Here is a 12,500-nt window from a genome sequence, read left to right as displayed (position 1 = left end):
ATAACTTTATCACACGTCATATTTAACATATTTCATGATGGTATGAATGATAAAATTATTGTTTTAAAAAACTGTCTGATCAAATTATCAAATTTTAGAAATATTAGGTTTGTGGAGAGAGGAAAACCAGTGAACCCAGAGAAAAGTCTCTGCTGAAGAAATATTCAACCAGGTTGACTTTTGAAAGTTAAACAATGATGTGAATCAATGCCTGCTGTGATTGGTCATTACCCATGAGCTATTAGAACTTACAGATACATGTACATGGATGAGGTCATGGAAAACTTGTTTTTTTTGTATTGTTCAGCATGGCACGCGGTTTCGAAAATATTTGTGAGATTTTTTCAGATTAAGCAAGTGAAAGCCTCGAAAAAAGTTGAGCAGGGGCTATTTACAAAGAAAGAAAATGGAAAAACAGAGACAAAAAGAGTTCTTAACAACTTGAGAATGCCTATACTGCGTGCAAGAAAACTTCACAACAGTTGCCATCGTGTGTCATATTCGCTACGAGAGTCTCGCTGTTTTGCAAAATATTTTCGGCATTTCTGCTTTGAGCAAATGAAGACGTTGAAAACCTTTTGAAGAAACTGTTTACAAGTAAGATAAGGAAAAAAAGAAGAAGCGAGGACAAAAAGTAGTGTGTGGGACTTAAAAAATGCCTAAACAAGCATAAATCTTCGAACAATCAAGCGGTACGAGGCGGGTATGTGTATCCGTCTTATTCTTATTCTTTTCTGATCATTGTATAAAACAAAAAGTTTCCATTTTGCCTTGGGTCTGTTCAGTAATAGATCACAGATGATGTCAAAATGTGGTAAAAACATCAGTGACACACGCACCTATGGCTTATGTGCCACTTCTTTGTTTTTACCACCTTGCTCCATTCTGTTTAACAAATTGTGTTAAAATTTTGTTTTGAGCAATAGGATTTCCTTCTAAAAATATTGCATCTGTTATGTAAACTAATTTATTTTTTTTTATGTTATCTTAGAGAAATGTCAGCTACTTGCCAAAGGCAGGTCCTGGAGGAAGATCCTCTTTTAGTGGAGTGGTTGCAACTGTATTTGGCAGTACTGGCTTTTTAGGACGATATGTCCTCAATAGACTAGGTAATTACAGCTGAATGGGGCTAGAAACTTGTTTGAGTGCTCAAGTGATACTGCCTAGTATGTACATTTATATAGTTTTCTATGTTCATTAGCCACTGCTCAGTTATCTCAGGATCAAGGGGGACAGAGTTTAGATCTTACGTGGCCTGAAGCAGTAGCAGAGGGCACCTGTATGATTTTGGCAATGTCCAGTTTTATCTTTCTTGATCCTGTGTAATTCAACCATCAGCTGTGAGGGAGAAAATTTGTGCTGTTCATTGTTCTTTGTAAATTCCAGTCTTAAAAGTGTGCATGTACGGCTAAGGCAAAATGTGGTGACCCACATCATGGTGGAGCTCAATCTAGATGTGTTAACAGTTAAAGGAGTCTTCTTACTCAGTTCCTTTGTATGGTTATTAAGCCTGCTCTCAGTTTCTTGTACACTTCAATCACACATGCAACATGTAAAGAACCCATCCCTATTTTGCTATGTCTGACTGATCAAGTTTTTGCTTCCTGTGTTAACATCTTTCAGTTGTCTAAAATGGTACACCCTCTTTTCACAGGGCGTGGTGGAAATCAGATCATTGTGCCATATCGTGGAGATGAGTATGACTACAGGCACCTCAGGCTTATGGGGGATCTAGGACAAATAATGTTTTTTGTAAGTCATATGATTAGTTCCTAAAGAATCTTCTGTTTTTATCTTGAAAAAGTGATTTTCTTAATGTAAAGCTTTATTTTGCTCTTTTGAGGTGTGGTGTACTTGAACAATTTGTTGATAATTTTGTTTTGAGGAATTGGGACTTGCCCTACGAGAACTTGACTGCTGCTTGGTTAGTTCAGTTGGGAGAGGGCTGATCTACTGGGCGGGAGATCGTGGGTTCAAACCCCGGCCGGAACAACACTCAGAATCGTTAAATAACTGCATTTACCATGGCTTAAGGCATTGCTCTTATTCTTGTCCCTTTCATTTGTACTTCCAAGATGAAGATTATTGTGTCTAATAATAAGTTAGTACTCAATACAGCCATGTCTTGAAATTAATTTTCACAGGATTATCACCTCAAGGATGCTGAATCTGTGGCTAAAATGTTGACACATTCTAACTGTGTCATTAACTTGGTTGGTAGACAATATGAAACAAGGTATACATGGTAATACTAAAATAATTGTTATGTTGACGATGATGTTGATGCTCTATTTCTACAAAGAATATCAAAATGCCTGTTACATGATTAAAATCAGTGTTGATTGGGATTTATTTCACACTATAAATTTACTAGAGGGTAAAGGATAAATGCTGTACCGTATTTATTCGATTAAACGGCGCGACGCTTATTAAGTTTTTAGTGTTTCCAGTGCAGCATTTATTAAAGGGCAGTGTTTTTTTCAAAATTACTTTTTTTATAATCTCTGACAACAGTACTGTTGTTGTAAATCATTTGTAAATATTATGTACTTTAAAGGTTCCAGTGTCTCCGTTATTTTGCTGAGATAGAAACGTAAATGTCTGCCGTGGATGGTGTAAATTACCAAGTTATACCGAAGTTTTTCTTATTATTGTCGAGTAAGTGCCGCATTCTTCTGATTAGTTGCGGTATTTATTTGAGGGGGAGTTTATTGGTTATTTTGCTTCCATCTGTTCGGTGGTGTTTAATTGAATAAATACTTTATCTCTACAGGAACTTTTCTTTTGATGATGTACACAACACAGGAGCAAGAGTTATAGCTAAAGCTGCAAAAGAAGCTGGAGTCAAACGATTGATCCATGTCTCAGCACTCAATGCTAGTGAAGACAGCCCATCAAAATTTCTACAGTCCAAGGTGAAACTACTTCCTAAACAGTCAAAAAATAGTAGATTGACTCATAATGATTTGAGCACTTAACGTTCAATGACGTCTTTTAAATATTTTACAATTTACGTCATCTTCAGTTAACCCTTTGATGACCACTTTGGTAGTTTTTGGTCCATATAGAACGATGCATGTGGAAGGAAAATAGCTTAATATCTTAAACTGAAAGCGTGAAAGCTTCTAGTTTAAGCTTTTAACTCGGTAACCAGCAGAATCAGCAAAGAAACAATGTAGATCTTTCCACTGATTCCTCATTTTGGAAATGGTGACCAATTTTGACAGAGTTAAGCAAGTAGCATCTTGGGGAAAAATCGACTAGCTGATTTCTCTATTTACATACTACTCTTTGTGAATTGAATTTGTCCCTTCCCTATCTGAAACATTTGCCAGCCACAAGTTCATGCAAAAAAGGCAATAAAGGGGGCAACAAAACCTCATAAAAGTAAAGAAAAGCAAGGGAAAAAAGAGGGCAAGAAAGAAAGATCGAAATTAAAAAAAAGAAAAACAAAAGAAGATAATACAAATTTTGGCTTCAAGGCACATATGCCACGAGCAAAAAAGCTACTTAATTACGTCAGATTAGTCAGAAAATATGCCCTTATTGTTGCAAAAATCATTTTTTGCCCTTCCCATGCAAATGTGCCAAATTCAGTCCAAATAAGAGTAAATGTTGAAAAAAATGTGGTTTTTTTGCTACATCTCACTGGCCATGGCCAAAGGATTAAACCACTGTATAATTATGCTAAAATGTTTTTGTGTCGCTTTTATTTTTCAGAATTTTGTCTTTTTTAACACTGTCGTTATTTTTCTGGGATTTGGTAGTAAAAATATTGATTTGTTTCTTCTGTGATTCTTGACCAATGCTTGTGGAAAGTTATTGGCCGCTTACCCCCCTAGCTAAGTAACAACCTCTAAATAGCGCTTTATACTAATGACGTCACAAATTTCTGGTCCCTGCTGTGACTCAGACATTTCACCTGACCAGTATAAGAGTTTAGTATGGGAAAGTCACATTCGGCAACAAATTTTCATCGTCTTTGAAGATGTTTATCGTTAAAGGAAACAAAATGCAGCTTGGTTTCGATGATAAATATCCCGAAAATAATCAACGCCTGCCAAGACAGCGTTAAACGTGGAAAAAACTGTACAGATGAGTGGTTGTATTTCTTATGCGGCATCATAATGCTGTGGGTAAAATTATGTTAAAATGTGTGAAGAGTATGGCTTCATAGCTGTGCCTGAAACGGTGCATTTGGTTAAATTTATGGGCAAAGGTTGCTCAATTTTTTTTTTTTCGAGTGCTTATGTTACGCTACTTAGTACTACAGGATATAAAGTACTAAAGTATTCGTCCCGGATTCATATGGTCTACCTGGCCGCAGAACAACAGAACAAACTTACACAATTTCCGGTTTGTGCTAATATTGGTGTGCTTTTCACCTTAGATATTCTATCACAGGCTTGCGAGAAGCACACCCAAACTCGATTTTCTCTTTAGCCATTTCGGTTTTGGAGTATTACACAGCCAATAATGTTATGTCATGATTCAGTGCATAGCGGTGCTTTCTGCCTAAGACAGAGAGCTAGGGATCTGATTTCAGTAGCCTTCTTCGATCGAGTCACTTTATTTTCTGATTTTAACAATTTATTTGAGTTACTAGACCAGGTTTTGCTCCCAATAGCAGTAGTGCCTTTTATATATTGGAATTATGCTCAAAAAACATTTCAAAAACGCTCACTGCGAATTTTATGAACAATTTTCATGTTGGAAACGTATGTTTCCCATACAAAGCCTTGCGGTAGAATGCGAAGTTTGTCTGAGTCACGCGGGGGGGGGGTCTAAGGTGACAAAACCTATTTTTAGTAATAGTAGAAAGCGCTATTGGTACAGTATTGAAAACCTATGGACGGTTCTCTTGATCCAGAAGATATCAAACTCCATACATTCTCTACCTCCATAATACAGATGCCTCTGTAATGTAGACACTTGGTAAATAATGTCCCTTTGGTGTCTGTAAATCAAAGAGGTGTGACTGTACAATGTGTTTACTGTGTTTTGTTCTTATGTCAGGCTCGTGGAGAGGCCGCCGTACGAGAGGAGTTTCCAGATGCTACCATACTACGACCAGCTACATGTTTTGGCCATGAGGATCATTTCTTAAACTACTATGCATGTAAGCTGTGCATAAAGTTGAATATACCTTTTCTTTGCCTTTTAAAAAGTAACAACTTGCTTAAAAGTTAATTTACCTTCTACAGGGACAGGGTAAAGGGTAAAATTAATGGCATGCAAATTAATGTAGGGTGTTTTGTGATGTTTTGGAAATTGTTGTTAAGCTTTTATCCTCAACACCAAGGAAATACCCTGAGAAACCAAATTTGTATAGAGTCAAAAAAGTTTTTTCTGTGGTTTATAAATAATATTAGGCAAAGTTAGCAATAACAATGCACATTGCACAATGCACAATGGTACATTATTTTGCCATCACTGCACTACTACTAATATGTGAATTTCCCGCAGGAAATTTTACGGAAGACATGTTACAGTTTGACCTCTGGAACCGGGGTACTTGGAAGAAGATTATCCAACCACAACACTTTAGAATTATAATAATAATAATAATAAAGTAATAATAAAGTCTTTATTCATCAAGAGATAAAAATATATAATTATCTTTTGTAACAAGTAAGTGTAAGAAAACAAATGATTCTCAAGTTTGTTTTTGCAAACGGACCAATAAAGTTCAAGGTTCAACTATGCAACTCTTGCACTGTTGGAAACCTTAAGGTGGCTCGACTGGATTTGTTGCGGTTGATACCTCCCAACTTTCAGCATTAACTACGTCGGGATGAGTAAAGATATGGAAAAAAGGTTACCACAACTGTATCATATAAAGATGAAAATTTCTTATGATCTGGGTTTTATTGCAACCGGAGTCGCCATGGCAACGTAATGACGCCATTACGTTTTTCATTTATCTTTGTGTTTCTCTGTTCCAGGAGTTTTTGAAGAAATCGCTTAAGGGAGTATGTACCTGCTATAATTGCCTCCATTATGGCAAAGTTTGAACAAATTCCATGAGAGCGTTTTCGAAATATTTTGAAATGTAGTTTTAAGAATAATAAAAACAGTGAAATAGCATGCTACCTACACAATTCGTTAAGAAAATGATAAGCTTTGGGAACGAGGCTTTATCTCATAGTGGTTTGATTCCATTGAAAACTGCATACGAAAATAGAGGGGAATTGCTCTGGGCGATCGCGAGTAAGAAGAATTTTATTAACTTGCATTTAGCTGCTTTTGATACAGTTTTTGGACGTAATTTGGTCCATGCTCAAAAATTTCGTATTTTTCCAAAAACCGCTTGATAAATTTTTCTATAAATTGGACCATCCCGAGATCAATCGTCAAGAAATATTCCCTGCAAGTTTTAAGAACATTGAAAACAGGGAAGGCTTTTAAATAGGGCCTCAAATATAGCCAATTTTCCCCCCAGATTTTGTGTTTACAAGTGACATCCTCATTATTCACTGGCATTGTTTTCAAGTTTCATATACACGTGCACATTTAGCAAAAAGATAGAATTTGCAGGTACATACTCCCTTAAGCGATTTCTTCAAAAAACTCCTGGAACAGAGAAACACAAAGATAAATGAAAAACGTAATGGTGTCATTACATTGCCATGGTGACTCCGGTTGCAATAAAACCCAGATCATAAGAAATTTTCATCTTTATATGATACAGTTGTGGTAACCTTTTTTCATATCTTTACTCATGCCGACGTAGTTAATGCTGAAAGTTGGGAGGTATCAACCCCAAAAAATCCAGTCGAGCCACCTTAAAACTGTTTAAACTTATGTGACCTCTCAGGAAACAACCCTCAAATTTAATAATGTTATTGGTGTCTTTGCAAAAAACTTGAGAATCTTTTGTTTTCAAGAAATGTTGTCATTGCATAATTTTTTTCCAAGTGCCCTGGTTCGAGTCATTGCACTGTAAACATGACAATCTCATTTCCTATGCCACCGTTGTTGCTTATAATATAAAGCCCACTGTCAAATATCTGAAACTCTGGTTAATCAGTGTAATTAGAAATAATAGTGGCCTCTGGAGAATCTTTTTCATGGAAACAGACTGTTTTCCTTATTAATTTTTTTATTCAGATCTCAGAAAACTTCCACTTGGTATTCCTCTGATTGATGGTGGACTGAAAACAACTAAAGTTCCTGTCTATGTAAGAATGACTTTAATTTAATACCCAACTGCATTTTTGGCAAAAGACTGTTTGTTTTAAATGTTAACAAGGCCACTGCTCCAGAGTGGATGTGTCTTACTTGCTTATCAACTATTCTGTTCTGTGTTTTGAAAGTTTTCTTATCAATGTCTTTTCTAATCTGACAAAAACCAGATGCTAACTCTGTGCTTCCTTGAATTGTCTGTTTAGTTATGGTGTGTTTTTTTTAACTCACTTCATTTTCCAGATTGCTGATGTAGCCCAGGCAATAGTTAATGCCATTCATGAAGATGACAGCATTGGACAGACATTTGAACTTGTTGGGTAATTTCATTGTTATTAATATTACTGTTACTACCAATATTATTTGTGAACACCTAAGTATTGCAACAACTGTCATTGTGTTCTTCCTGAATGGGTCAATAAATTATCTTTCCTTTAGCTTTCCTTGTAAGGTAAAAATAAAAAGACGATTGTATACTTGTCTACAAGGATGTTGTTATGGTGTAAATGCGACTGTTTGGTTTTGATGATTTCATTCGAGTAAATCCAAACTGTAGATTTTTGCCTGTGGTACTTTTCCAGAAAAGGTTTAATTTCCTCCTTCCTGTACATGTCCAACTGAAATAAAAATAAAAATGCAATAAAAAAGAATGGGATTCAAATACATACAAGCAAAACTGTTGTATGTAGCAATCACAACTAGAGCTGGTCACTACCATCTAAGAGATAGTAAACAACAAATTACACACTGAATAAAGTTGTAAGTTGTTGCAGCTGTAAACCCAGCATTTAAATAAAAACTCTGATAAGATTGGAGCCCATGATGGCATGGCAGAGCAAGTAGTGGGTGTAGTTGTGTGTGTGTGTGTTTTTTTGGGGGGAGGGAGGTGGGGGCTTTTTTCACACTGCACACTTTTTATGAGAATTATGCATTTTAATTTGTTTTGGCAAACAGAGGTAATGTTATGTATAACCTGTCATGCTATCCCCATCTTGGCTTTGTTAACTCCTACGTAAACACACCTTGCACAGTTATTACTCTCCATAATCATGTTCAAATTTTTTCAGCCCAGAAGAGTATTATTTGTTTGATATTTTGGACTACATCTACCGTTTGATGAGGAGAGAATTGCCACACTACACTATGCCCAGAAATATTTACAAGTAAGAGGCAGTTATTTTTTCATTGACTGTGTATGTACTAAGGAGCAAACAAAAAAATAATCCCTACTTTAGTCCATACTCGTCTCTTCATGACAGAACCTATTTCCAAGGGTAAAAGGCAATTGTAGATAATTTTATACACTGTAGATATCTGGAGTTAACAAGTTATGCAGGGTCTTTAAAGTCCTGAGATTTTTTTCTGGCATTTGGCTTGCAAGTTCTAGAAAATATTATTAGTTGTTTCAGATTCTGAAAATAAAGTTTTGGATAAAAAAAACTCCAATATTTTTTTTTGCAGTTCTAAGTCTGTGAAGTTATTGTTTGTTAAAATAAAGTTGAGTACAAACCCTAGAATTGGGTGTGTGAATAAAGTTTGCTTCCAGCAAATGCTTTGATAGCTGTCTTGAAATTTTTTCTCTTATTTTATAAGAATGGAATTTTGTATTTATAGCCACCGTATAAAAATTATTTAAAATAGAATGAGTCATGAATGTATTGTTTTATTTGAAAACCTACACCTCACCCCAAAAAAGGGGTTACAAACGTTTGATTAAGTGACTATTTTGTTTTGCAGTTTGATTGCCTGGGTTTTGGAGTATAACATCTGGAGTCCTCGCCTCACAAGAGACATGCTGTACAGGGTAAGAACTTATAGTATAATAATCAGTCAGAAAACAGTTAAGGTTTGCTATCTTTGGAGCCAGCCAAATTGGCGTTGTCTTTTAGCAGCATCACTCTTAAAGAGGATCCACCCTATAAGCAGAGAGATACATCAGTAAATTAATTAATTTTAAGGAAAAAGGAACTGATATCCCCTTTCCTAGTCAATGCTGCCTATAATATTTATATACTAGCTTGTGGAAAAAGTTATTGAGCCCCCTGCCTCCTTTGAAAGCTGTCTTCCATGAGTAAGTTTACATCGTGCAAGCTGACATAATTATTTCCTTGATGACACGTTTGTTTCCTTGGCAGGAATTCATGTCTGATAAGGTCACACCAGGATTACCTGGTTTGCAAGATCTTGGTGTAGAACCTTCCACCCTGGAGACTATAGCCATATCAGTTCTGCGTCGACACAGACAGTCTTTCTTCTGGGATGAGTCAATTGACAGTGATGCTCCATGTAGACCTGCAAGCTCTTATGCCTCCAACTAAAAGATAAACTCCCTTTGTGAGAGAAAATTAACATTAACTAATGTATATAATAACTTGTGAGTTTGTACCTCCTGAATGACTGTATGGGTGATTTTGCAATGCCATTTAAGGATCAAGCATTCAGTGATGCAAAGTTTAGTTATCGGTTCATTTAAGATGTTTTGCTTACTCAAGAAGTAATGCTGTAAAATTAGGCTCTGAGTAGGTGACACATAACAGTGTATCCAATATCTTAACTACTGTGAAATAAAAATAAAGATCTTATTTTTCATGATACCGTCAATTATCTGCTTACAGAAGTTAATATCAGCTAACAGTAATACAGACATCTCCAACTTTGTCTTGTCTTGATCTGTATACCACGAGAAATAAGTATCCATTGTTCACATTAACTGCTGTTCGTATTAAGCGGGTTGAATTTGGAGTAAATTTAAGGGCTTTTCCCAGGGATGAAGAAAACTGTCCATAATAATGAGCAGGGTTGTCAGAAAGTTTTGAAGTAGACAGCTCAGTTGTCAAAGTAATCGGCCAGTCCAGGGATATTTTATTTAAAAAACGCCATCCGTAAAGTGATGCCAAGCAGAGTAGCCAGCTGATACTAATCAAGTAGGCAGTGATTTGACACTGGCAGCCGGCTACTTTTGATAACCCTGAACGAGGTGTCTGTATTTTTAAGTGGGTGTCCTTGAAGCGGGGTTTGACTGTATTTGAGAACTGATTGTATTTAACATGTTGACTGCAAAGCATATTTTTCTTTCTATCAATTTTTTCCTGAGGTGCAATGTAACTACTGCATGGACTCAGGAAAGCAAAGCCCACCCATAAGAATATACATTTTCCTTGACTGACTTTCGACCATCCACACAAATCATTTGCGACTTGAGGAGATGGCAGAAATCCAGGCTAGAATGGGTGAATTGAGTTATACATGCCATCCACTAAGAACCAAGGTTCTGCAAGTTCTTCAATAATATGATTGATTCCTATTTTCTCAGTGTGGTCCCTACCTAATGTGTGAGAAACTTTTAGTATTAATGTCCAAAAAGCACGCCCTGGTCTACACTTGCTGATTTTTTTTGTGGGGAGGGAGGGTTCTTTATACACAACAAAATGATTTTCATATATTTTTTGGTCCATCAGGTTCTTGTAATGCAGAAATAAAACTTTATTGTCAACCTGAAGTTCAAAAACCAGGTTCTTATAGCTGAGTTTTGCTTATAACTGAATTTCAGGAAACTGGAAAACATGTTGCCTTTTATTGTCACAAACACATGTAAGGCTCCTTTATCACCAGGTTTGGTAGTAGGACAACTTTAGTAGCACCTCACTGACCTGAACTCAAGAAAAGTAACAGGGACTTGGTTGATGTAAATGTTAAAGAAATGAAGTGACTAGTAAGTTTTTGTAGTTATATCCTCCGTGGAAAAAATAATAAGAAATGAAAAGTTATAAGGCACTTTATAAAACAATGGCTTTTATGCAATTGAATTACAGTGCTATGAAAAACATTTTCAGCACATCAGAAAGTTCCAGAAACTTACAGTCTCAAACAAAAAGCAGTTTTTTTTTTCCTTTTTACCTGTCCTCTCTCCCTCACAATGTTTTTTATTGCAGTTAACTTTAGTTACCAAATCTTGCACACCAACAATGAGGAGTGAGAAGACAGTCAAGTGTCCCAACAATTTTGACTGAGACTGTAGTTTCAGTGAAAATTGGGCCAAAATGAACCAAAAGGAAAGTAAAAAAATTAGAATAATATAATTTTATTTTTTTCCAGTAAACATGCTGTTTAAGTCAACAGGGTTTTACTATAGAAAATTCACCACGTGTTAGTTCTGATAATTTACTGGCAGTGTTGGGACTGTGGTATTTTTGTGAACATTTTTGACTGCAATAATCCAATTCAAAGTTTACTTAGTTTGGGTTAATTTTGGCAGAGGAATGCCAGGAATGTCTTGAAACATTCATCATTAAATCCAGCAACTTCATCAGTCCTTCCAAGACTCTCATATAAAACAGACCACAATCGAGCAGCTGTTTTCTCCTGCTTAGTAAAAAGTGTCATGCTTGGAGAAGACCATGCACAGTTTTTGATTCCACTATCCTCTTGAAGGGAGAGTGTGTTCAGTTGATAACACATGAATGTGAACTGAATTCCATCAGTAATCGCACACTTTGTGACGAGTGGTTTCTCCAGGTGTTGACCCATCTGGACGCCATCATTCATCGCCAAGGAAACCAGTGAGCTGAACATACTCATTATTCCAAAAGCTTGTTGCTGTTCATAAGTCAAGTTAAAAGTGTTTGTCAAAAACAACATGTGATTGTAAGGGTACTTGTTCAAGGCAGTGTTCTGGAACCCTGGGTTGTTCTGTAGATGAACAATGGGATGACGGTACACACCAAGACTATAGTTATCAAAGGGTCCAGGCAGGTCCTCAAGACATGTTCTTTCAATATCTGTTAGTACAGAGATAATAAAACAAAACTTGATATAAAACCTTGTCAAGTAAGTAAGTTGGATAAGGAATAATTTAAAGAAGAATTCTCTCACATCAATGGAACTCAGGGAGAAAAGAAATGCCACAGCCATCAATAAGGAGCCTACAGTATGGCAGATGAGTGATTGGAGGATTGGCATATCACTTGGGAAGTGACAGGTTCAATATGTTTTGGGGCACTGTAAGAGTTTATTTCCCAGTAGGCAATTACATTACTTTTTCAGTCTACCAGTCAGTGGGGATGAGTGTTTTATCTCACACTTGCTTTTCCTTTTGTTCCTCCTGACCTCCTGATAACTGACTTAAAGAGAAGATCACGAGTGACTGGCAGATGCTGGGAAGGGCCATCACTATGCTTGGATTGACTGGGCTTACAGTTAACTTCCATTGAATTTGCACACTAGCTAAAATGCTTCATTTAAGTTTCAACCCTACCCCAAGACTTTGGGGGGAAAGAAAATTCTTCACCATTGAAGGAGGGATTTACAATTGTCTC

At 36.4% G+C, this 12,500-nt stretch overlaps 2 protein-coding genes across 2 annotated transcripts in view; one reads left to right on the top strand and one right to left on the bottom strand.

The window, feature by feature from the left end:
• Positions 1-9,777, top strand: part of LOC140936519 (NADH dehydrogenase [ubiquinone] 1 alpha subcomplex subunit 9, mitochondrial-like) — a 12,591-nt gene extending 2,814 nt beyond the window's left edge. Inside the window, exons 3-12 of the mRNA XM_073386004.1 lie at positions 992-1,109; positions 1,655-1,752; positions 2,145-2,236; positions 2,774-2,915; positions 5,017-5,119; positions 7,111-7,181; positions 7,429-7,505; positions 8,253-8,348; positions 8,923-8,989; positions 9,321-9,777. Coding sequence (XP_073242105.1) covers positions 992-1,109; positions 1,655-1,752; positions 2,145-2,236; positions 2,774-2,915; positions 5,017-5,119; positions 7,111-7,181; positions 7,429-7,505; positions 8,253-8,348; positions 8,923-8,989; positions 9,321-9,503 — 1,047 coding nt within the window. The 3' untranslated portion in view covers positions 9,504-9,777. The remainder of the gene's footprint in view (positions 1-991; positions 1,110-1,654; positions 1,753-2,144; positions 2,237-2,773; positions 2,916-5,016; positions 5,120-7,110; positions 7,182-7,428; positions 7,506-8,252; positions 8,349-8,922; positions 8,990-9,320) is intronic.
• Positions 9,778-10,936: 1,159 nt separating this feature from the next.
• The window catches only part of LOC140936407 (large ribosomal subunit protein mL37-like), a 2,644-nt gene continuing 1,080 nt past the window's right edge, over positions 10,937-12,500 (bottom strand). The window contains exon 2 of the mRNA XM_073385876.1: positions 10,937-11,963. Within this exon, the coding sequence (XP_073241977.1) occupies positions 11,428-11,963 (536 nt within the window). The 3' untranslated portion in view covers positions 10,937-11,427. The remainder of the gene's footprint in view (positions 11,964-12,500) is intronic.

The sequence above is a fragment of the Porites lutea genome, chromosome 5, assembly GCF_958299795.1.
Source record: "Porites lutea chromosome 5, jaPorLute2.1, whole genome shotgun sequence".
Taxonomy (NCBI): Eukaryota; Metazoa; Cnidaria; class Anthozoa; order Scleractinia; family Poritidae; genus Porites; species Porites lutea.
The sequence above is the reverse complement of the archived record's forward strand: the minus strand, read 5'-3'. Positions and strand labels throughout refer to the sequence as shown.